The sequence below is a fragment of the Rhamphochromis sp. 'chilingali' genome (genome assembly GCF_963969265.1).
Source record: "Rhamphochromis sp. 'chilingali' genome assembly, chromosome: 21".
Lineage (NCBI taxonomy): Eukaryota > Metazoa > Chordata > Actinopteri > Cichliformes > Cichlidae > Rhamphochromis > Rhamphochromis sp. 'chilingali'.
This window is the reverse complement of record NC_137949.1, coordinates 15,354,502-15,379,994: the sequence shown is the minus strand read 5'-3', so window position 1 is coordinate 15,379,994 and position 25,493 is coordinate 15,354,502. Positions and strand designations below refer to the sequence as shown.

At 41.3% G+C, this 25,493-nt stretch overlaps 5 protein-coding genes across 9 annotated transcripts in view; 4 read left to right on the top strand and 1 right to left on the bottom strand.

The window, feature by feature from the left end:
* LOC308389431 (b(0,+)-type amino acid transporter 1-like) overlaps positions 1 to 25,460 on the top strand; it is a 29,866-nt gene extending 4,406 nt beyond the window's left edge. The window contains exons 1-6 of one of the 5 annotated variants that reach the window (XM_080870843.1): positions 4,515 to 5,553; positions 22,537 to 22,670; positions 24,186 to 24,315; positions 24,407 to 24,531; positions 24,646 to 24,733; positions 24,810 to 25,460. In XM_080870843.1, the coding sequence (XP_080726969.1) occupies positions 4,855 to 5,553; positions 22,537 to 22,670; positions 24,186 to 24,315; positions 24,407 to 24,531; positions 24,646 to 24,733; positions 24,810 to 25,040 (1,407 nt within the window). In that variant the 5' untranslated portion in view covers positions 4,515 to 4,854 and the 3' untranslated portion in view covers positions 25,041 to 25,460. Of the gene's footprint in view, positions 1 to 4,514; positions 5,554 to 6,132; positions 6,888 to 19,203; positions 19,840 to 19,891; positions 20,965 to 22,536; positions 22,671 to 24,185; positions 24,316 to 24,406; positions 24,532 to 24,645; positions 24,734 to 24,809 lie in introns of those variants that run through there. The other 4 variants (XM_080870841.1, XM_080870844.1, XM_080870840.1 and 1 more) reach the window with 4 other exon arrangements.
* On the top strand, positions 1,078 to 1,819 carry LOC308389613 (b(0,+)-type amino acid transporter 1-like; the record flags this gene model as incomplete). Its single annotated transcript, XM_080871104.1, has 1 exon — positions 1,078 to 1,819. The coding sequence occupies one exon, from the start codon at positions 1,078 to 1,080 to the stop codon at positions 1,804 to 1,806; it is 729 nt and encodes a 242-aa protein (XP_080727230.1). The 3' UTR covers positions 1,807 to 1,819.
* Positions 2,520 to 3,344, top strand: LOC308389612 (b(0,+)-type amino acid transporter 1-like; the record flags this gene model as incomplete). The annotated part of the gene is made up of 1 exon (XM_080871103.1): positions 2,520 to 3,344. The coding sequence occupies one exon, from the start codon at positions 2,520 to 2,522 to the stop codon at positions 3,270 to 3,272; it is 753 nt and encodes a 250-aa protein (XP_080727229.1). The 3' UTR covers positions 3,273 to 3,344.
* Positions 9,338 to 10,351, top strand: LOC308389611 (b(0,+)-type amino acid transporter 1-like; the record flags this gene model as incomplete). The annotated part of the gene is made up of 1 exon (XM_080871102.1): positions 9,338 to 10,351. The coding sequence occupies exon 1, from the start codon at positions 9,599 to 9,601 to the stop codon at positions 10,349 to 10,351; it is 753 nt and encodes a 250-aa protein (XP_080727228.1). The 5' UTR covers positions 9,338 to 9,598.
* LOC308389428 (uncharacterized protein) lies at positions 14,493 to 18,249 on the bottom strand. The gene is made up of 2 exons (XM_080870837.1): positions 17,939 to 18,249; positions 14,493 to 17,696 (listed from the first exon to the last, which is right to left on the bottom strand). Exon 2 carries the CDS (start codon positions 17,531 to 17,533, stop codon positions 14,636 to 14,638), a length of 2,898 nt encoding a protein of 965 aa, XP_080726963.1. The 5' UTR covers positions 17,534 to 17,696; positions 17,939 to 18,249; the 3' UTR covers positions 14,493 to 14,635.
* Positions 25,461 to 25,493: the final 33 nt, after the last annotated feature.

The window sequence follows — 25,493 nt, the reverse complement described above, 5'->3', positions numbered from 1 at the left end:
CCTCACTGTGCAATACCTTTTGTGCAATACTTTTGTAAATAGTCAACGGTGCAATAGACTCAATACTTGAAATGTGCAATTCACTTGTATTTTTATTTTTATTCCTATTTATTCTATTTATCCCCTTCGTATATTTTATTTATATTGTCTCTGTATTTATATATATATATATGTGTGTGTGTGTGTATTATATATATATATATATATATATATATATATATATATATATATATATATATATACATATATATATATATATATATATACATATATATATATATATATATACATATATATATATATATATATACATATATATATATATATATACATATATATATATATACATATATATATATATATATATACATATATAATATTCTGTAACTCTGTAACTTCTGTCGGTGCTGTGCTTTTTTGGAAATCGAATTTCCCAGAGGAACCCACCCGAGGGATTAATAAAGTTCTATCTAATCTAATCTAATCTAATCATTAAATGTGCACTCTGCTTTTTATTGACCAGGTTTTATCAGTTCTGAAAGTACACTGAGGACAGACTGAGCTGTGAGGCAAAGAATAACTTGGTGTCTTTACTTGGCCATGTCCTTTCTATGATAACATTGTTAACATTGTTAAGCAGATGTTCATGTCTTCTCTCAGATTAGGTATTTTTCTGCTGCCAGTACAGCTCTCCAAACTATTCATGTAGGTCCAGACACAAGAAAACATTATATTGAGGACTGAAGACAGTCTTTCTCTGTCTTTGAGGACACTAGTAGAATGCATTCGGTTTGCAGGGACTTTTACTGTAGAAAAGCAAGACTGAAATGATTTAAAACATGTATATTTTTAATGCTTTACTTCCCTGTCAGTGTTTTATAAAAAACCTAAAATAAATTACTGCTTACGTGAAACCTAAGAGAAAAGAAGAACTTTAAACAGCCATGCTGATGATAGCCTCGCCTTACTTTCGTAGCTGTATAATTAAGTGTGCTCCGCCTCTTATGTAAAAGACAACACTTTACAGCTACAGGTCTTCTTGTCCGCTGCTTCTAGGAAGACAAAAGCTTTCTGACCATGGGACATGACACACATGGACTCAATCTGCAGAGGGAAGTGGGGCTCATAGGAGCAGTTTCCTTCATTGGTGGAACCATGATTGGATCTGGGATCTTCATTTCTCCCCAGTATGTCCTTTCCACTATTGGGAGCCCAGGGGCCAGCTTCATTATATGGTCCTGCTGTGGACTGATAGCCATGCTGGGGGGTCTGTGCTATGCTGAACTGGGCACTATCATACCAGAGTCTGGAGCTGAGTACATTTACATACTGCGGACTGCAGGGAAAGTGGTGGCCTTCATGTTCGGCTTCAGCTTCATCATGGTCATGAGGCCGGCTAGTGGCACAGGAGTCGCTCTCATCTTTGCTGAATATGCTGTGGCCCCCTTTTACAGCGGCTGCACTCCTCCACAGCTGGCTGTGAAGTTAATGGCTGCTGTATCAATCTTGGTGCTGGCTATAATCAACTGTCTGAGCGTCCGCTTGGCCACAGGCATCCAGGTGGTCACCATGGCAGTGAAGGTGGTGGCCCTGGTGGTGATCATCCTGGGAGGCATTGTGATGCTTTTCCAGGGCCGCACTGAGAACTTTGAGGACTCATTTGAGGGAACCAATGCAGGGATCAGCTCCATTGGCATTGCTTTCTATCAGGGCTTGTGGTCGTATGATGGCTGGAACACTTTAAATTATTTAACTGAGGAGGTGAAACATCCAGAAGTAAGTCTGCGTGGGTTTGCAGTAATCTAAGTCATGGTAGTCTTAAGAGCTTCAAAAACTGGTACTTTTTTTTTAACAATATGGTTCATGTGATGACACACATGATTAATAGTAGATCAACAACTGTGGTTTAAATACCTGGAACTCTTCACCTTTTGTTTTTAGAACGTTAGAAGCCTCAGGGATGACAGGTAAAATGTTCTTAAGACATCAAAAAAGTCAGAATTTGAACATTTACTGTTTGTGTTTAATATTATACAAAAAAAGGAGACAAATCGATCCAAGACTTTGGCTTTTTAGTCAGGATTGTATATAATTTATCTTGTTATGAGTGATGAGTGGACTGGACAAAGTAACAAGAAAACTGATATTACTTTTAGATATGATAACCCAAGCCTGTTGGCCCTTTGGTTCAGTGGTTAGCACTTTTGCTATAGAGCAAAAAAAAAAAAAGGTAGAGTTAATATTTAAATGAGGGTAACGACTAGGTTTTAATAATAATGGATTGGATTTATATAGCGCTTTTCAAGGCACCCAAAGCGCTTTACAATACCACTATTCATTCACTCTCACATTCATACACTGGTGGAGGCAGCTACAGTTGTAGCCACAGCTGCCCTGTTATCAATCCCTTGATAACACTGAAAGTTTTTTCTACGCAGTTTGTAGCATCTGAATTCTTTGTGATCTTTCTCAGTCTGCTCTGTAGACGTGTCGTTTTGTGCTCCCTGCTCTCTCTCAACATGGTGGACAAAACCCCAAAAAACGAAGGGCTGCAACTGAAAAGAGAAATTGGATTGATTGGTGGAGTAGCAATAGTTTCTGGAACCATGATTGGATCTGGTATCTTCATGTCCCCACAGTATGTCCTGGCGTATGTGGGAAGTCCTGGGGCCAGCATGTTAATCTGGTTTTTTTCAGGTGTTGTAGCTTTGCTTGCAGCTCTCTCCTACACTGAGCTTGGGACCATTATTCCTGAATCCGGTGGGGAATTTACTTACATCCTGAGGATCTATGGTTCATTCCCAGCCTTCTTTGCGGCAATCACTTTCATCCTGCTTTTGAAACCTTCCAGCATTGCAGCAAAATCAATGACCATTGCACAGTATGCCATGGCTCCCTTTTACCCAGGCTGCCCACCTCCTCAGCTGGCTGTGAAATGCTTTGCAGCTTTTAGTATTCTGGTAGTTGCCATTACCAACATCCTGAATGTCCGATTTGCTCTGAGAGTGCAGGTGATCTTCTTGGTGGCCAAAGTGTTTTCACTCACTTTCATTGTAATTGGAGGGCTAGTGAAAGTCATACAGAGCAGCACTGTGATCGAGGAAAATTTTAATGTTGAGAATGCTTTTCAAGGCACAGAGTATTCTGTGGGCACTCTGGGAATGGCTTTCTATCAAGGCCTCTGGTCTTACGCTGGCTGGTACAACTTAAACTATGTGACTGAGGAGCTGAACAAACCAGAGGTGAGGCTGAAAGGGTCAGAAATGACCTGAAATAGTAGCATTTATTCATGCTAATTTTTTTTTAAATACAGCTTAAAACCTGTCAAGAATGATTTGATGCATTAGTGCAAAAGATGCCTATATGCTGCTATATTTTCTTCCTTAACTCTGAATTTGTACCTCAGGTAATTTATTGACTTTGTCCTAACACAGGATGTATATAACACTCTGTAAATCAGTGATCAAAGTGTCTGAGGTGTTGTATGGCGATAATAAATGTACACGAGAGTAGAGTATGTTTGCTTTGCTATCATTTCAGTCCTAACTCCAATGAGGTGTGACTCCTAGATCTCAAAGACTGTATATAAAGATGTTTGGTGAATATAATATATGAGGATCAAGTATCAGAATATATTTTGACAACAAGAAGCATTTTGACCAACATTTTTCTGTATCTCCAGCTTTTCCAGAACATATACTTTGTTTTTAGTTGCAGCTCCTTACAGCATTTTATATAATAATATTACTGTTTAAATAGGAATTTAATATTTTTAAAGAATTTCTCAACTTATGACAAACTTAATTTATCCTTATCTTAAATGACTGAAACTTCAGTGTGATCGTCCCTTTTTGTTCACGCCGGTTCATAATAATTAACCCATTTCCACTGACTGCTTTTTGCAGCTTGGTGCTTGGTGTTCTTTTCTATTATATCATACTGGAGTCCAATTTAATTAAAAGAAGAGTATGGGCAGAACTTTGTGCCATCAGAAACTGAACCTGAATTGTAACTTGAATAAATGCTTTTTAAAACTGAATTTGAATCAGTCTAATTTGAAATTCAATGTACAGTTTTGAAAATTATCGTCACTAAATTGAAATTGAATTTTATATTTTGAAAATGAATTCATTTACTTTGAAACTGTATTTTATCCTTTAAAAGTGTAGCTCTCGAATAATTTCAGTTTCACTTCCATCATTCAGATTCAGCTCCAAAATTCATTTTTTTGGGACTTACATCCATACAACTAAATGGTTTAGCAAAGTATTAAAGAAAGTAAATATTCAACTTAGTTTTATGTTATTCTGTTGGACTGCTTAAACTGGCACAAGGGAGAACCAGGTCAAGTCACGTCCTTCCTCTGATAACATTGTTATGCAGATACTCTGTTACTTTCTTCACTCAGATGAGGCCCTGTCTAATCTTTTACTGGAAGTTCAGTGTTTTTTTGTTTGTTTTTTATCTTCATGTAGGTCACGTAGATCCAGACACAAGTATACATAAAACGAACAAACACCAGAGAAAGAATTGAGGACACCAGAAGAATCAACTTGGCTTGCAGGGACATTTCCAGTAGACTGGAAATATTCAAAATAGTCTCTATTTTGAATTTTTCGTTTCTCCAACTGTGTTTTATAGAGCAGAACCTAAAATAAATCATCGTTAACGTGAAATCTAAGAAAAACCAACTCTGGACAAGCAGACATTCTTAAAATCTGCTTAAAAGTAGCCTCATTTTAATTTCATAGCAGTTTAATTTTGTGCACTCCTCCTATTGGGCAACAGGCAGCGTTTTGTAACTGCACGTCTGTTCTTCGCTGCTGCTTCAGAGAAGACAAAAGCTTTCTGACCATGGGACATGACACACATGGACTCAATCTGCAGAGGGAAGTGGGGCTCATAGGAGCAGTTTCCTTCATTGGTGGAACCATGATTGGATCTGGGATCTTCATTTCTCCCCAGTACGTCCTTTCCACTATTGGGAGCCCAGGGGCCAGCTTCATTATATGGTCCTGCTGTGGACTGATAGCCATGCTGGGGGGTCTGTGCTATGCTGAACTGGGCACTATCATACCAGAGTCTGGAGCTGAGTACATTTACATACTGCGGACTGCAGGGAAAGTGGTGGCCTTCATGTTCGTCTTCAGCTTCATCATGGTCATGAGGCCGGCTAGTGGCACAGGAGTCGCTCTCATCTTTGCTGAATATGCTGTGGCCCCCTTTTACAGCGGCTGCACTCCTCCACAGCTGGCTGTGAAGTTAATGGCTGCTGTATCAATCTTGGTGCTGGCTATAATCAACTGTCTGAGCGTCCGCTTGGCCACAGGCATCCAGGTGGTCACCATGGCAGTGAAGGTGGTGGCCCTGGTGGTGATCATCCTGGGAGGCATTGTGATGCTTTTCCAGGGCCGCACTGAGAACTTTGAGGACTCATTTGAGGGAACCAATGCAGGGATCAGCTCCATTGGCATTGCTTTCTATCAGGGCTTGTGGTCGTATGATGGCTGGAACACTTTAAATTATTTAACTGAGGAGGTGAAACATCCAGAAGTAAGTCTGCGTGGGTTTGCAGTAATCTAAGTCATGGTAGTCTTAAGAGCTTCAAAAACTGGTACTTTTTTTTAACAATATGGTTCATGTGATGACACACATGATTAATAGTAGATCAACAACTGTGGTTTAAATACCTGGAACTCTTCACCTTTTGTTTTTAGAACGTTAGAAGCCTCAGGGATGACAGGTAAAATGTTCTTAAGACATCAAAAAAGTCAGAATTTGAACATTTACTGTTTGTGTTTAATATTATACAAAAAAAGGAGACAAATCGATCCAAGACTTTGGCTTTTTAGTCAGGATTGTATATAATTTATCTTGTTATGAGTGATGAGTGGACTGGACAAAGTAACAAGAAAACTGATATTACTTTTAGATATGATAACCCAAGCCTGTTGGCCCTTTGGTTCAGTGGTTAGCACTTTTGCTATAGAGCAAAAAAAAAAAAAGGTAGAGTTAATATTTAAATGAGGGTAACGACTAGGTTTTACAATCCCTTGATAACACTGAAAGTTTTTTCTACGCAGTTTGTAGCATCTGAATTCTTTGTGATCTTTCTCAGTCTGCTCTGTAGACGTGTCGTTTTGTGCTCCCTGCTCTCTCTCAACATGGTGGACAAAACCCCAAAAAATGAAGGGCTGCAACTGAAAAGAGAAATTGGATTGATTGGTGGAGTAGCAATAGTTTCTGGAACCATGATTGGATCTGGTATCTTCATGTCCCCACAGTATGTCCTGGCGTATGTGGGAAGTCCTGGGGCCAGCATGTTAATCTGGTTTTTTTCAGGTGTTGTAGCTTTGCTTGCAGCTCTCTCCTACACTGAGCTTGGGACCATTATTCCTGAATCCGGTGGGGAATTTACTTACATCCTGAGGATCTATGGTTCATTCCCAGCCTTCTTTGCAGCAATCACTTTCATCCTGCTTGTAAAACCTTTCGGCATTGCAGCAATGGCAATGGGCATTGCACAGTATGCCATGGCTCCCTTTTACCCAGGCTGCCCACCTCCTCAGCTGGCTGTGAAATGCTTTGCAGCTTTTAGTATTCTGGTAGTTGCCATTACCAACATCCTGAATGTCCGATTTGCTCTGAGAGTGCAGGTGATCTTCTTGGTGGCCAAAGTGTTTTCACTCACTTTCATTGTAATTGGAGGGCTAGTGAAAGTCATACAGAGCAGCACTGTGATCGAGGAAAATTTTAATGTTGAGAATGCTTTTCAAGGCACAGAGTATTCTGTGGGCACTCTGGGAATGGCTTTCTATCAAGGCCTCTGGTCTTACGCTGGCTGGTACAACTTAAACTATGTGACTGAGGAGCTGAACAAACCAGAGGTGAGGCTGAAAGGGTCAGAAATGACCTGAAATAGTAGCATTTATTCATGCTAATTTTTTTTTAAATACAGCTTAAAACCTGTCAAGAATGATTTGATGCATTAGTGCAAAAGATGCCTATATGCTGCTATATTTTCTTCCTTAACTCTGAATTTGTACCTCAGGTAATTTATTGACTTTGTCCTAACACAAAGTCAATAACACTCTGTAAATCAGTGATCAAAGTGTCTGAGGTGTTGTATGGCGATAATAAATGTACACGAGAGTAGAGTATGTTTGCTTTGCTATCATTTCAGTCCTAACTCCAATGAGGTGTGACTCCTAGATCTCAAAGACTGTATATAAAGGTGTTTGGTGAATATAATATATGAGGATCAAGTATCAGAATATATTTTGACAACAAGAAGCATTTTGACCAACATTTTTCTGTATCTCCAGCTTTTCCAGAACATATACTTTGTTTTTAGTTGCAGCTCCTTACAGCATTTTATATAATAATATTACTGTTTAAATAGGAATTTAATATTTTTAAAGAATTTCTCAACTTATGACAAACTTAATTTATCCTTATCTTAAATGACTGAAACTTCAGTGTGATCGTCCCTTTTTGTTCACGCCGGTTCATAATAATTAACCCATTTCCACTGACTGCTTTTTGCAGCTTGGTGCTTGGTGTTCTTTTCTATTATATCATACTGGAGTCCAATTTAATTAAAAGAAGAGTATGGGCAGAACTTTGTGCCATCAGAAACTGAACCTGAATTGTAACTTGAATAAATGCTTTTTAAAACTGAATTTGAATCAGTCTAATTTGAAATTCAATGTACAGTTTTGAAAATTATCGTCACTAAATTGAAATTGAATTTTATATTTTGAAAATGAATTCATTTACTTTGAAACTGTATTTTATCCTTTAAAAGTGTAGCTCTCGAATAATTTCAGTTTCACTTCCATCATTCAGATTCAGCTCCAAAATTCATTTTTTTGGGACTTACATCCATACAACTAAATGGTTTAGCAAAGTATTAAAGAAAGTAAATATTCAACTTAGTTTTATGTTATTCTGTTGGACTGCTTAAACTGGCACAAGGGAGAACCAGGTCAAGTCACGTCCTTCCTCTGATAACATTGTTATGCAGATACTCTGTTACTTTCTTCACTCAGATGAGGCCCTGTCTAATCTTTTACTGGAAGTTCAGTGTTTTTTTGTTTGTTTTTTATCTTCATGTAGGTCACGTAGATCCAGACACAAGTATACATAAAACGAACAAACACCAGAGAAAGAATTGAGGACACCAGAAGAATCAACTTGGCTTGCAGGGACATTTCCAGTAGACTGGAAATATTCAAAATAGTCTCTATTTTGAATTTTTCGTTTCTCCAACTGTGTTTTATAGAGCAGAACCTAAAATAAATCATCGTTAACGTGAAATCTAAGAAAAACCAACTCTGGACAAGCAGACATTCTTAAAATCTGCTTAAAAGTAGCCTCATTTTAATTTCATAGCAGTTTAATTTTGTGCACTCCTCCTATTGGGCAACAGGCAGCGTTTTGTAACTGCACGTCTGTTCTTCGCTGCTGCTTCAGAGAAGACAAAAGCTTTCTGACCATGGGACATGACACACATGGACTCAATCTGCAGAGGGAAGTGGGGCTCATAGGAGCAGTTTCCTTCATTGGTGGAACCATGATTGGATCTGGGATCTTCATTTCTCCCCAGTACGTCCTTTCCACTATTGGGAGCCCAGGGGCCAGCTTCATTATATGGTCCTGCTGTGGACTGATAGCCATGCTGGGGGGTCTGTGCTATGCTGAACTGGGCACTATCATACCAGAGTCTGGAGCTGAGTACATTTACATACTGCGGACTGCAGGGAAAGTGGTGGCCTTCATGTTCGTCTTCAGCTTCATCATGGTCATGAGGCCGGCTAGTGGCACAGGAGTCGCTCTCATCTTTGCTGAATATGCTGTGGCCCCCTTTTACAGCGGCTGCACTCCTCCACAGCTGGCTGTGAAGTTAATGGCTGCTGTATCAATCTTGGTGCTGGCTATAATCAACTGTCTGAGCGTCCGCTTGGCCACAGGCATCCAGGTGGTCACCATGGCAGTGAAGGTGGTGGCCCTGGTGGTGATCATCCTGGGAGGCATTGTGATGCTTTTCCAGGGCCGCACTGAGAACTTTGAGGACTCATTTGAGGGAACCAATGCAGGGGTCAGCTCCATTGGCATTGCCATTGGCAGGGCTTGTGGTCGTATGATGGCTGGAACACTTTAAATTATTTAACTGAGGAGGTGAAACATCCAGAAGTAAGAATTTCAATATTTACTATTAGTAGTTTATAGAAAGTCAAAATAAAGATGAAGCATGCCAACACTGTGCGTCTTCACTCATGATTGTGCTTTTTTTTTTATCTTCTTACAGATTTAGATGAGTAGGCCAGGACAAACTGTAGTAACCTGAGAACTGATATTGGTTTAGGATATAATAATCCAAACCAACTGGTGGCTCATTGGTGCAGTGGTTAGCACTTTTTCCACAGTTAGAAAACTGACGAGTTAATATTTAATTGAAGGCAAAACAAGTACATTTTACACCACGTGATTTCTTTTGAAAGCTTTTTCTACGCAGTTTGTAGCATCTGAATTCTTTGTGATCTTTCTCAGTCTGCTCTGTAGACGTGTCGTTTTGTGCTCCCTGCTCTCTCTCACCATGGCGGACAAAACCCCAAAAAACGAAGGGCTGCAACTGAAGAGGCAGATTGGATTGATTGGTGGAGTAGCAATAGTTTCTGGAACCATGATTGGATCCGGTATCTTCATGTCCCCACAGTATATCCTGGCGTATGTGGGAAGTCCTGGGGCCAGCATGTTAATCTGGTTTTTTTCAGGTGTTGTAGCTTTGCTTGCAGCTCTCTCCTACACTGAGCTTGGGACCATTATTCCTGAATCTGGTGGGGAATTTACTTACATCCTGAGGATCTATGGTTCATTCCCAGCCTTCTTTGCGGCAATCACTTTCATCCTGCTTTTGAAACCTTCCAGCATTGCAGCAATGTCAATGACCATTGCACAGTATGTCATGGCTCCCTTTTACCCAGGCTGCCCACCTCCTCAGCTGGCTGTGAAATGCTTTGCAGCTTTTAGTATTCTGGTAGTTGCCATTACCAACATCCTGAATGTCCGATTTGCTCTGAGAGTGCAGGTGATCTTCTTGGTGGCCAAAGTGTTTTCACTCACTTTCATTGTAATTGGAGGGCTAGTGGAAGTGATACAGAGCAGCACTGTCATCGAGGAAAATTTTAACATTGAGAATGCTTTTCAAGGAACTCAGTTTTCTTTGAACACTCTGGGAAAGGCTTTACTTCAAGGCCTCTGGTCTTACGCTGGCTGGAGCAACTTGAATTATGTGACTGAGGAGCTGAACAAACCAGAGGTGAGGCTGAAAGGGTCTGAAGTGACCTGAAATAGTAGCATTTATTCATGCTAAATTTTTCAAATACAGCTTAAAACCTGTCCAGAATGATTTGATTCTTTACTGTAAAAGATGCCTATATGCTGCTATATTTTCTTCCTTAACTCTGAATTTGTATTTCAGGTAATTTATTGACTTTGTCCTAACACAGGATGTCTATAACACTCTGTAAATCAGTGCAGTTAGCTTGTTAATGTTTGACACCATGCAGCCCCACGCACACGGCGGTAACGGAGATTTGCCGCGTTAATGCAGTTATGGCATTAACGTCATTTTAACGAGATTAACACTGACAGCACCAATAATAATATGACTGTTTAAATAGGAATTTAATATTTTTAAAGACTTGGTAAATTCTTTAAAAATACCTCAACTTATGTGTAGTGTTCTGTTGCAGAGTGTAGCAACTCTAATCAAACACCAAGCTAAACCTCTGTCAATGAATACACAAGTCCGAGTAGAGTTGACTTTTTACTCAGAATCTTCATTTGACAAGCGGTAAAAACTGTAGTTGAAAAGAAATACAGAATAGAAAAAATGATCGTTTACATAAATATTGCATCACGAAATAACTCAAAATGTGACCTTACACCTTCGTGTTAGCTTTAGCAACAGTAATGATCATCAAAACTGCCTTTTTTAACATGTACAAATTAACCTCCATGAATCACAAACAAAATATAATTTTTAACAAATACCGCTATTTATGCCTTTTTAACATCTTCATCATGAAATATATACACTTACGGCGTTGCCTGAACAATGTTCCCAAGTGGATGGCTGTGGATAAGCCTCAGAGCAAGACCGCATGTCCCTCTCCCTCTTAGAGCAACCAGGAAGAGGAATTAAACAGGAAATGAGGTTATTAGCAAGTTCACCTTCAAAATTAAACCTTCTTAACATTTTAACTCTTTTTACTGTTCTTTTTAACTTAAATACATACAAAAGAATTATTTTAAAGCAAACATTAAAGATAAATAACATAAATGCCTTTGAGGCATCACACTCCCCGCCTGGCCTATGTGAGGCCACTATGAACTTGAATGAGTCCAAACAACAGTCCTTAAATCAGTCCTTAGGCAGAAGAAGAACTACTTCTGCAACTGGCCTAAGGAAGGTTCTTGTGTCACCTTGGTCGGTCGTTTTTACTTCAACCTTTCTCACATGTCCATCCTTCCTAGGAAAGGTTGCTGTGACTATGGCCATGGGCCAGTAGTTGCGGATGGTCTGCTTGTCCCTGAGGAGGACCAGATCCCCAACTTGAAGGTTTCTGCGTGTCACTGTCCATTTTTGTCTTTGTTGTAAGGTTGGTAAGTATTCTTTGCTCCAACGGGCCCAAAACTGGTTCGCGAGTGCTTGAACTTGCCTCCATTGTTTTGTGAAGAGGTCCTTCTCTGTGAAATCTCCTGGAGGAGGTGGAACTCCTGATTTCTGTGTGAGGAGCATGGCTGGTGAAAGAATGAAAGGTTGGTGTGGGTCTGTAGACACAGGTAGGAGTGGACGTGCATTGATGATGGCTGTAATTTCTGCCATTAGCGTTGACAGCACTTCATGGGTCAGGCGACTCTTTTGCTGCAAGAGCATTGAATCAAGGATTCTCCTGGCAACACCAATCATCCAAATTCAAATTCAAATTCAAATTTTATTTGTCACGTACACAGTCATACACAGTACGATATGTAGTGAAATGCTTGGACAACTGCTCGTGACCTAAAGAAAACAAAAAAGGAAAAGGCTATGAATAAGATAGGAAATAAATATGAAAAATTAAAAAGGGTAAATTTAACTAGGAAGGAATAAAATATAAATTAAGGTTAAAAATGAAATAACTGTACGACACAAATTAGAATGAAGGGTAAATTTAACTGGGAGAATAAGATAAAATATATAAATTAAAGTTGAAAATAAAATAACTGTACAACAAAATACACAATATAGAACTATCTTGGGAACTATCATCCGTTCCCATGAGCCTCCCATGTGGGAAGCATGTGGAGGTCTGAAGTTCCAGCTACATCCTTGCTTGCTGAGGTACCCCTGTACAGTATTATCCATCTCCAACTCCTTGCTAGCTCCAATGAAGTTGGTCCCACAATCAGACTGAAGTCATTTTGCAGGGCCTCTGAGAGCGAAGAACCGCCTGAGAGCATTTATACAGCTAGATGTGTCCATAGACTCAATCAGCTCAATGTGGACGGCCCTTGAACTCAAACAACTAAACATCATGGCCCACCGTTTGCTCTCTGCCTTCCCTCCTCTGGTGCGTCTGGTTACAACAGACCAAGGTCCAAAGACGTCAAGCCCCACGTATGTGAAGGGAGGGCAAACCTTGAGACGTTCCGGCAGTAAGTCAGCCATACGTTGTTCTTCCGGTCTCCCACGCAGCTTCCGGCAGATTACGCATTTGTGTAGGACTGAATTGATTAGTCGCTTCCCACCCAAAATCCACAGTCCAGCTGCCCTTACTGCACCTTCTGTGAGATGTCGACCCTGATGTCTCACCTGCTCATGGTGATGTCGTACGAGCAGTAAGGAAACGTAGCTGTCCTTGGGTAGGATTACTGGGTTCTTTTCTTCACACGTTAGTTGAGAATGTTTCAGTCTGCCTCCAACGCAGATGAGACTACTCTCCAAAGTTGGACTGAGTTTATGCAACGGGCTGTTTGTGGGCACCACTTTGTTTGCTTGGAGGGCTGACAGTTCCTTGGCAAAGGCTGGCATTTGTGCTGCTTGCAGAATGACATGTTTTACTTGAGCTATTTCATCCACAGTACGAGGTAAGCGACATGTGTGCCATCCTGTACACCTGCTGTTTTGGTTTGAATGTTTGTGAGATCTTGCCACATGGATAAGGAAAGCCACTGCTCGCAGTAGAGAGGTAAAGGTGGAGAAACGGCGAAAGCGATCAGGGGTAAGTACAGGTTCCTTCAGATGAGTAGTGTAGGTGCGTACCTGTGGTCGAATCTCTGAGTCATTTCCCGGGTCGATGAGCTCAAACGTCTCACTGGTTTGTGTTGTTTCTGCAGATAACTGATGCAGGAATGAAGGTCCGGTGAACCAAGAACTCTGTGTCAGATGGGATGCAGGCAAAGATCTGGATGCATGGTCCGCAGGGTTTGGTTCCGTGCACACATAATGCCATTGTTCTGGTCTGGTAGATCGTCGGATACGTTGGACTCTGTTACGGACATATGTGTAGAAGCGTTTTGTCGTGTTACAAATGTACCCGAGTACCACCTTACTGTCCGTGTAGAACCTGACAGCATCCAATTTCAGATCCAGCTCCTCCCGGATGAGATCCGCCATTTCTACTGCAAGGACAGCAGCGCAGAGTTCGAGCCTCGGGATTGTTGGTTCAGACTGGGGTGCTAATTTGGCTTTGCCCATAATAAATCCTACTTCCACTTTTCCATCCTCCTGGATGGCTCTCAAGTAAGCGATAGCCCCAATGGCCATAGTTGAGGCATCTGAGAATACAAACAACTCTGTGCGCACAGCTTTGGTGAGCGAGGTTGATGTGTATGCACGTGGCACATGAAGCTCCTTTAGGACTCGAAGAGAATCTCTCCAGGTTTCCCATTTCTTCAGCTTGTCTTCTGGGAGAGGTGCATCCCAGTCAGTCAGTTCCGAACTAAGTTCCCTAAGAAGAGCTCGTCCCTGGATTGTGACGGGTGCCAGCATACCCATTGGATCAAAAACACTATTGACGGTAGAGAGGACTCCACGTCGGGTGAAAGGTTTGATAATAGTTGATGCAGAGAATGTGAATGTGTCTTTTCTGATCTCCCAAAGCAAACCCAGGCTGCGCTGCATGGATGCTGTCTCTCCGCTCAAATCCAGATCCTTGATGAGCGGGACACAATCTTCTGGCGGGAAAGCTCCAGTGACTGCTGGACTGTTCGACACAAACTTGTGCAAGCGGAGGTTTGATTCAGCAAGTGAAGCCTGAGTCCGTTGGAGAAGGTTGATTGCTTCTGCTTCAGATGGGAGAGACACCAAGCCATCATCCACGTAAAAGTGCCTTTCCACAAATTTCACTGTGTCGGCACCGTACTTCTGGGCACCTTCAGCAATGGCTCTTCGCAGACCATAGATGGCCACAGCCGGAGATGGTGAGTTGCCAAAGACATGAACCCTCATGCGATAGTCAATAACTGCCTTGGTGAGGTCGTTGTCCTCATACCACAAAAACCAGAGGAAGTTGCGGTGCCTTTCATGGACCAAAAAGCAGTGAAACATTTGTTGGATGTTGGCGAGTATAGCTACTCTCTCCCTTCAAAAGCGTAGAAGGACACCCAAGAGAGAATTGTTGAGGTCGGGACCAGTCAGAAGCACGTCATTGAGGGAGACCCCGCAGTACTGAGCACTGGAATCAAAAACCACCCTGATTTGGTTGGGCTTTTGTAGGTGGTATACCCCGAATGATGGAAGAAACCAGCACTCTTCATCTTCCCTCAAGGGTGGTGCCACCTCTGCGCGACCGTTGGCAATGATCTTCTCCATGAATGCCACATATTGCTTCTGCATCTCGGGTTTCTTCCTGAATTGGCATTGCAAGGATTCAAACCTCTTAACCGCATGCTCTTTATTATTTGGCAAACGTTGCCGTGGTTCTTTGAACGGCAATGGAGCAACCCAACTACCAGTGTCATCTCTGTAGACATTTGTATCCATGATCTCTAGGAAGAGGATGTCTTCTATTGATGGGGCAGGTTTGTTATCATGTTCAGATTGGTTAAACACTGTGTGTCCTAGCATCCTCTCTGGCATTTTGTTAGACTTGTTGAAGCTTGGCTGTGTTTCTTTGACCTGCATGAAACTTGCACAGGGCTGAAATATGGAATGGCGACCGCTGTCTAGCACATGGGTCTTGAATGTGTCAACTGTTGGCTTATGCACATTAACTAGGCACACCTCCCCTATCACCACCCAGCCTAGATCGAGACGTTGTGCAAAGGGAGCATTGTGTGGCCCGTTAATTTGCTGCCTGACCTTGTGTGCTCTAAGCACGTCTCTCCCGAGCAGCAGGAGTATCTCTGCTTCTGGGTCTAGATCAGGGATGTGTTTGGCTATATGGTGGAGATGAGGATGATGCAAAACTGCACCTGGTGTTGGGATTTCAGCTCGATTGTTAGGGATTTCTGGGCACTCAAGGAGTGGTGGAAGAGGTATGAGAACGTTGCCGTTCAACGACTCTATCTGGAATCCTTCTGCCTTCCTGCCATACGTTTCGATGACGCTGGAGCATGTTCTGAGATGGTATAAGAGTGGTTTGTTCTCCACACCAAACGGCTCAAAGAACTCTGGCCTGGCTAATGAGCGATTGCTCTGGTCGTCCAGAATTACATAAGCTTTAATGGCTTTGTGTTTTGAATGTTTGGGGTAGACCTTTGCAAGGCAGATCTTAGAGCAAGAACGACCCCACTGGCCGGGGCCACAAACCTCTGTGCAGCTGGTTCTAACATCAGTTACATTAGAGTCATCTTCTCCCTCCCCGCCGTTCTCTTGTGGTGGTGGAGGAGCCTTGGTGAGTTGAGGTTGTGGGCCAGGGTGCATAGCTGCATCATGATAGATGCTTTCACACTCTAAGCATTTCACGGAAGATTTGCAGTCTTTGGCAACATGTGAAGTTGAAGAACAACACTTGAAGCATATTCCTTTCTGTTTTAGAAAGGCCTTCCTGTCATCGATGGACTTGTTTCTGAATGTCCTGCATTTTTTAAGTGGGTGAGGTTTATTGTGCAATGCGCAGTTCTTGTTAGGGTCGTTGTTGATTGTAGAGACATCTGTTTTGTGAACTGCGATAGACTTGTTGGTGTTAAAGCTCTTCATAGGTAATCTTTCTGATTTTGTGGGGTTTGCGCCGTTGCTTTGACGAATAAAGCTGGGGTCATTTCGCTTCTTTGCCTCATGACAGACAAAGTTACAAAAGTAACTAAAGGGAGGGAAGCAGCCGTTATTCTCTTCTTTGTACCACGACCCAGATGACACCCACTTCTCCTGGAGCCCATATGGGAGCTTGTCTACTATGGGTCCAATACCTCTGGAGGTGTCTAGATATGACAGCCCAGTGAGGTATCCATCCTCCTTGGCGCCTTGTATCTCCATAAGCAAATCCCCAAGTTCACGTAATCTGATGTGATCTTTGGCTGCAATTTTTGGAAAACTGTCAAGTCTCTGAAACAGTGACTGCTCGATCATCTCAGGAGCACCATAGCAGTCATTCAGCCTCTCCCATGTCTTGCGCAGAGCCAAACCAGCATTATTCACATGCACTGAGTGTATGCATCTTATTTGCTGTCCAGACTCTTTTCCTAACCATTTGGTCATGAGGTCTAATTCTTGTGTTTCTGTAAGTTGAACCTCAGCCACAGCATTAGTGAATGAGGACCGCCATGCACGGAAATTCTCTGGCTTATCATCAAATTGGTACAGTCCTGACGTAACGAGATCACGTCGCGCCAAATATTGTGCCAGAGGGTCAGGTGGTTGTGACACGCTCACTGGACGCATATGCCGGGGTGTTTGTGATTGAGCACCTATATACGTGCGAGGGTTTGTTCTTTCGACGTCGGTCTTCAATTCAGCTCTGGTCAGTTTAGACAGGTTTGTTGTGGGTGGATACGTCCCATTATCCACTTCAGGCTTGGGCTTGCTATTGCTATGTTGGAATTCCGCTAAGCTTACAGGTGGATGCCATGTTCTGAAACTGTCTTGTGATTCTGCACGGTCTACAGATTTAACAGGTGGGACAGATACTGGTGCGAAGGTAGACTGATTCTGATCATTTTGAGAGCAAACATATTCACTAGTACGGTGCAATCTAAGCCTGTCTTCTGACTCAGATTTCACATTTTCTACATTTCCATGCATTTCTGCTACATCTTCTAACACCTGTGCTTCAGCGATGGCTGCGTCTGCTTCACGATTTAATGTTAGCACTTCCAGCTCTGTATCAATTCTAGCGGCTTCCAACTGATTTTGAGCTTCTCTAGTTTTCCTTTCTGCTTCTCTAGCAGCCTTTTCCAATTTTAATTTAGCCTCCTGGCTAGCATATGATGCTCGTACCTTAGCAGCTTCTGCTTTAGCTCTGGCGCGAGCCGCACTTGCAGATGATGCTGATGTCACGTTGCTCCTGGTATTTGATACCGATGACTTGTTGCTTGCTGCCATCACGAACACGTAGGACCATCGAGTGCCGCCTTTTCACTGTAGTGTTCTGTTGCAGAGTGTAGCAACTCTGATCAAACACCAAGCTAAACCTCTGTCAATGAATACACGAGTCCGAGTAGAGTTGACTTTTTACTCAGAATCTTCATTTGACAAGTGGTGAAAACTGTAGTTGAAAAGAAATACAGAATAGAAAAAATGATCGTTTACATAAATATTGCATCACGAAATAACTCAAAATGTGACCTTACACCTTCGTGTTAGCTTTAGCAACAGTAATGATCATCAAAACTGCCTTTCTTAACATGTACAAATCAACCTCCATGAATCACAAACAAAATAAAATTTTTAACAAATACTGCTATTTATGCCTTTTTAACACCTTCATCATGAAATATATACACTTACAGCGTTGCCTGAACAATGTTCCCAAGTGGATGGCTGTGGATAAGCCTCAGAGCAAGACCGCATGTCCCTCTCCCTCTTAGAGCAACCAGGAAGAGGAATTAAACAGGAAATGAAGCAATACAGGTAAACCACCAGGAAGTGAGGTTATTAGCAAGTTCACCTTCAAAATTAAAGCTTCTTAACATTTTTAACTCTTTTTACTGTTCTTTTTAACTTAAATACATACAAAAGAATTATTTTAAAGCAAACATTAAAGATAAATAACATAAATGCCTTTGAGGCATCACATTATGACAAACTTAATTTATCCTTATCTTAAATGGTTAAAACTTCAGTGTGATTGTTCTTATTGTTCATGCCAGTTCATAATAATTAACCCATTTCCACTGACTGCATTTTGCAACTTGGTGCTTGGTGTTCTTTTCTATTATTTTAGATTCGAGTCCTATTTAATTAAAGTTCAACTAGAGTTAGAGTTCAACTTTGGAGAGCATTTTTAACTAAATGGTTTAGCAAAGCATTAAAGAAAGTAAATATTCAACTTAGTTTTATGTTATTCTGTTGGACTGCTTAAACTGGCACAAGGGAGAACCAGGTCAAGTCATGGCTTTCCTCTGATAACATTGTTATGCAGATACTCTGTCCATTTCTTCACTCAGATCCAGACACAAGTATACATAATATGAACAAACACCAGAGAAAGAATTGAGGACACCAGAAGAATCAACTTGGCTTGCGGGGACATTTCCAGTAGACTAGAAATATTCAAAACAGTCTCTATTTTGAATTTTTCGTTTCTCCAACTCTGTTTTATAGAGCAGAACCTAAAATAAATCATTGTTAACGTGAAACCTAAGAAAAAACCAACTCTGGACAAGCAGACATTCTTAAAATCTGCTTAAAAGTAGCCTCATTTCGTAGCTGTATAATTAAGTGTGCTCCGCCTCTTATGTAACAAACAACGCTTCAGGTGTTCTTGTCCGCTGCTTCTAGGAAGACACAAACTTTCTGAACATGGGAGATGATACACATGGACTCAATCTGCAGAGGGAAGTGGGGATCATAGTAGCAGTTTCCTTCATTGGTGGAACCATGATTGGATCTGGGATCTTCATTTCTCCCCAGTACGTCCTTTCCACTATTGGGAGCTGTTGCGAAATCAGTTTGACCCCGGTTCTTTTATTCGTCGAGGCATCCAGAGACGGCACCGGAACTCAGTAGTTATTTCACAAAATCTTTATTCATCTTTATTCATCTTCATTTAAGCATGCACTTCTAGAAGGGAAGACGAGGCCGGTGTGTCCCTCTGCAAAATCTTCACCCCTTTGTTAGTTACAGCCCCCCCCAGCTTCATTATATGGTCCTGCTGTGGACTGATAGCCATGCTGGGGGGTCTGTGCTATGCTGAGCTGGGCACTATCATACCAGAGTCTGGAGCTGAGTACATTTACATACTGCGGACTGCAGGGAAAGTGGTGGCCTTCATGTTCGTCTTCAGCTTCATCATGGTCATGAGGCCGGCTAGTGGCACAGGAGTCGCTCTCATCTTTGCTGAATATGCTGTGGCCCCCTTTTACAGCGGCTGCACTCCTTCACAGATGGCAGTGAAGTTCGTGGCTGCTGTATCAATCTTGGTGCTGGCTATAATCAAATGTCTGAGCGTCCGCTTGGCCACAGGCATCCAGGTGGTCACCATGGCAGTGAAGGTGGTGGCCCTGGTGGTGATCATCCTGGGAGGCATTGTGATGCTTTTCCAGGGCCGCACTGAGAACTTTGAGGACTCATTTGAGGGAACCAATGCAGGGGTCAGCTCCATTGGCATTGCTTTCTATCAGGGCTTGTGGTCGTATGATGGCTGGAACACTTTAAATTGTTTAACCGAGGAGGTGAAACATCCAGAAGTGAGATTTTCAATATTTACTATTAGTAGTTTATAGAAAGTCAAAATAAAGATGAAGCATGCCAACACTGTGCGTCTCCACTCATGATTGTGCATTTTTTTTATCTTCTTACAGATTTAGATGAGTAGGCCAGGACAAACTGTAGTAACCTGAGAACTGATATTGGTTTAGGATATAATAATCCAAACCAACTGGTGGCTCATTGGTGCAGTGGTTAGCACTTTTTCCACAGTTAGAAAACTGACGAGTTAATATTTAATTGAAGGCAAAACAAGTACATTTTACACCACGTGATTTCTTTTGAAAGCTTTTTCTACGCAGTTTGTAGCATCTGAATTCTTTGTGATCTTTCTCAGTCTGCTCTGTAGACGTGTCGTTTTGTGCTCCCTGCTCTCTCTCACCATGGCGGACAAAACCCCAAAAAACGAAGGGCTGCAACTGAAGAGGCAGATTGGATTGATTGGTGGTGTCGCAATAGTTTCTGGAACCATGATTGGATCCGGTATCTTCATGTCCCCACAGTATATCCTGGCGTATGTGGGAAGTCCTGGGGCCAGCATGTTAATCTGGTTTTTTTCAGGTGTTGTAGCTTTGCTTGCAGCTCTCTCCTACACTGAGCTTGGGACCATTATTCCTGAATCCGGTGGGGAATTTACTTACATCCTGAGGATCTATGGTTCATTCCCAGCCTTCTTTGCGGCAATCACTTTCATCCTGCTTTTGAAACCTTCCAGCATTGCAGCAAAATCATTGACCATTGCACAGTATGTCATGGCTCCCTTTTACCCAGGCTGCCCACCTCCTCAGCTGGCTGTGAAATGCTTTGCAGCTTTTAGTATTCTGGTAGTTGCCATTACCAACATCCTGAATGTCCGATTTGCTCTGAGAGTGCAGGTGATCTTCTTGGTGGCCAAAGTGTTTTCACTCACTTTCATTGTAATTGGAGGGCTAGTGGAAGTGATACAGAGCAGCACTGTGATCGAGGAAAATTTTAACATTGAGAATGCTTTTCAAGGAACTCAGTTTTCTTTGAACACTCTGGGAAAGGCTTTACTTCAAGGCCTCTGGTCTTACGGTGGCTGGAGCAACTTGAATTATGTGACTGAGGAGCTGAACAAACCAGAGGTGAGGCTGAAAGGGTCTGAAGTGACCTGAAATAGTAGCATTTATTCATGCTAAATTTTTCAAATACAGCTTAAAACCTGTCCAGAATGATTTGATTCTTTACTGTAAAAGATGCCTATATGCTGCTATATTTTCTTCCTTAACTCTGAATTTGTATTTCAGGTAATTTATTGACTTTGTCCTAACACAGGATGTCTATAACACTCTGTAAATCAGTGCAGTTAGCTTGTTAATGTTTGACACCATGCAGCCCCACGCACACGGCGGTAACGGAGATTTGCCGCGTTAATGCAGTTATGGCATTAACGTCATTTTAACGAGATTAACGCTGACAGCACCAATAATAATATGACTGTTTAAATAGGAATTTAATATTTTTAAAGACTTGGTGAATTCTTTAAAAATACCTCAACTTATGACAAACTTAATTTATCCTTATCTTAAATGGTTAAAACTTCAGTGTGATTGTCCTTATTGTTCATGCCAGTCCATAATAATTAACCCATTTCCACTGACTGCATTTTGCAACTTGGTGCTTGGTGTTTTTTTCTATTATTTTAGACTCGAGTCCTATTTAATTAAAAGTAGAGTTCAACTTTGGAGAACTAAATGGTTTAGCAAAGCATTAAAGAAAGTAAATATCCAACTTAGTTTTATGTTATTCTGTTGGACTGCTTAAACTGGCACAAGGGAGAACCAGGTCAAGTCATGTCTTTCCTCTGATAACATTGTTATGCAGATACTCTGTCCATTTCTTCTTTCTGTGTTACTTTCTTCACTGAGATGAGGCCCTGTCTAATCTTTTACTGAAAGTACAGGGTTTTTTTTTAATCTTCATGTAGGTCACGTAGATCCAGACACAAGTATACATAATATGAACAAACACCAGAGAAAGAATTGAGGACACCAGAAGAATCAACTTGGCTTGCAGGGACATTTCCAGGAAACTGGAAATATTCAAAATAGTCTCTATTTTGAATTTTTCATTTCCATTTTTAATTTTTCATTTCTCCAACTGTGTTTTATAGAGCAGAACCTAAAATAACTCATTGTTAATGTGAAACCTAAGAAAAAACCAACTCTGGACAAGCAGACTAAATTCTAAATTTTTTAAAATACAGCTTATAATCTTTGATAAAGATTCTGCTGGGAAATATGATTGTTTTCTTGCTGCTATCCTGAGAAAAATGACCACTTACCTTTTTCCCCCCTAAACTCTGAATTTGTGTTTCAGGTAATTCATTGACTTTGTACCAACATATACCCCTACAATGCTTAAATCAGTGTTTAAAGTGTCTGAGGTGACTAAAGAGGTACACGAGTTGGCATTGTTAGGATTGTTGTAATTGCAGTTCCAGCTTGTCCTGACTGCATGAAACTTGGTGCTTGGTGTTGCTTGGGGAGCATTTCCCCCCACGGTTTGGCAAAGTATTAAAAAAGTAAATATTCAATGAGGCTTTGTTTTGTCATGAGAGACTGCTTTGTTAATATGTGTAATCAAGGTTTAGCCAAACTTTACAACCATGTCATGTCATGACATTTTATTTCATGTCATATCTTTTTTTTGTACAGGTGAATCTTCCTCGGGCGGTGCTGATAGCCATTTCTCTTGTGACTACTTTGTACCTGCTGGTGAATGTGAGCTATCTGGCAGTAATGACGCCTAAAGAGCTCGTGTCCTCAAGCGCGGTAGCAGTTACCTGGGGGTAAGACAACACCTGTTCTCAACCTGATAAGATCTTTTTTTTTTTTTTACTTCTCCCATAGAACAGGAAGCAAACCTGAAGAAATCCTCTTCTCTGTACAATCATTTGATATGTGCATTAAAATTACTGATGGTCAAACAAATGGGGCTTTTGTAAGTTGAAAATACAAACTGTATTTAAAGATGGATGTTGCAATCCTGTCTCCATTTTGAATCCTCTGTATTAGCATTTTAGCTCCCTGCCATGTTGATACCAGAGATTAAATCATCCAGTGGGATTAATAGGTGATTAATAGGCAATTTAAATCTGCCCACTGTGCAAGTAATTATGAAACTTATCTTACACAGTTGATGTGATTTCTCGCAAGACTCATCAATCCACTGTAAGGAAAATTACTTAAGAGTCGCCTCCAAACACTTCAAACATAGAAGGAATGGCAGCAAAGAGCATCACTACAGTTAGGTGCTCACTTCTGGTGTCACACAAATACCAAGAGATATTGGACCCCTTCTCTTCACCGTCTCTATGTTCCTCCTTGGTCAGATCATCCACCGCCATGGTCTCTGCTTCCATTCCTATGCTGATGATACACAACTTTATCTCTGTACTAAACCCTCTACCCTGCTCCCCCACGATCACTTCTCAACCGTCTGCATGAAATAGAAATATGGATGTCAATTAACCTACTCAAGCTCAACAGTAATAACGCAGAGGTCTTGGTTGAGGCCCCTAAAGCCCTACTCCAGAAGACTGGCCATCTACTTATTGATATAGACCAGGGGTAGGCAACTGCAGGCCTCGCGTGCCAGTTTCCTGCAGGTTTTAAATTTGTCCTTGACCCAGCACAACTGATTTAAATGGCTACATTACCTCCTAAACATGTCTTGAAGTTCTCCAGAGGCCTGGTAATCAACTAATCATTTGATTCAGGTGTGCTGACCCAGGGTGAGATCTAAAACCTGCAGGACACAGGCACGCGAGGCCTGGAGTTGCCTACCCCTGATATAGATGGTTTCCTCATCTGGCCTTCCTTCAACGTTTGCAATCTGGGTGTCATTTTGGAACTCTCTCCCATATGAACTTCTCAACAACCCGTCACTGGAGTCCTTCAAGAAACTTCTCAAAATTCACCTCTTCAATAAAACCTTCGATCTCTAAGCCTTTTTTATTTATTCTGTTTTGTAAAGCGTCCTTGGGTTTCTTGAAAGGCGCTTAACAAGTCTAATGTATTATCATCATCATTATTATTATTATTATTGTTATATAGGCAGAAGGGGCCTCAGAACAGATGTTTGTAGTGTTAAACCTGGTCACACCAGCAAAGGCCCCATTCAACACCTTTCAAGACAAATATTACATTGAGGTGACATCACATCCTGTCCAAAAGGTTTATTCCTAAATATGTCCACAGAAGATGTTTTTGATTTAATTTGTTAAATTACTGAAATGTATATAGAAAAGGGTTGATTGATATGCACTACAAGATTTTTTATAATACAAACGGTTTTCATGCAGGAATAAGGTGCTGGGCAGCTGGGGCTGGGTCATGTCTGTGGCCGCAGCCTTGTCAGCTTTCGGTTCTCTAAACGGGACGTTCTTCAGCGGCGGCCGTGTGTGCTTTGTTGCTGCCCGGGAAGGACACATGGTAACAGTCTCTCTGTCTTATAAGAACACACACACCTGTTTAAAATAAAGCTACGTACAGATTTTTACACAGACCAGTGGTGGTTTTGCAGCCAGATATTCTGTCCATGGCCCACGTCCACAGACTGACTCCATCTCCGGCGCTGATCTTCACCACAATAATCTCTCTGGTGGTGCTGATTCCTGGAGACTTTCAGAGTATCGTCAACTACTTCAGGTGAAGGCTGACTCTGTTTCTGCTCCATTTCTACTTTGTTTGGGTTTTTGTTTTTTTTTAGCACACATTGCTTTTTTTGTTTGTCTTTAATTTCTCTTCCTCTGCCGTTTTCAGTTTTAGTGCCTGGTTTTTCTATGCCATTGTCCTGTCTGGGCTCATCTATCTCAAAATCAAGAAGAAGGACCTCCCAAGGTCGTACAAGGTTAGTGTCATCATTGTTTTCACATTACATGACAATAACATCTTGTCCTCACGCCTGGTTATTCCTCTCCCCACAGGTTCCCATTGTAATTCCTATACTGGTCCTCATTGCAGCGATATTCCTCGTGCTGGCACCCATCATAGACAATCCTCAGATTGAGTACCTCTACGTGGCTTTATTTATCTCAAGTGGCATTGTACTCTACATACCCTTCATCCATTACAAGCTCTGCCCAAGAGTGCTGGACAAGTTAACAGTGTTCTTGCAGCTCTTCTTAGAGGTCGCCCCTGCAGACAAAAACCTGTAATTTCTACTGAACACACATGGATAACATGCAGATAACTGAAAGCTACCAATAAAATAAGCCTTTTTCCATGAATTATCCTTGCATGTTAAATTACATCTGATAATGCAGTGTTGCTGTTTTATTTAAAGGTGCATTTAAAGTGTTTTACTTGCATTTTTAAATTGATGTTATTGTAAATTCACAACTTTCATTTAAGCTCATTGTAAAAGATCGTTTGCAAGATGTTTAAGTTCAAAATTCATTAAGATTTACAGGGGGACACAAATCCATATTTGTCATTGAAAAACATTGATTATCTTTTTTTAATACAATAAACACTAAAACACGCTATAATTCAGCATTGCAGGGGACCTTACAGCTCTGCCATTTACTGCATGTCAGTCATACCTTGCTGTCACTTTATAATCAACAAAAAAATAAAGTATTTCAAACATATCAGCGAACTTAGTGCTC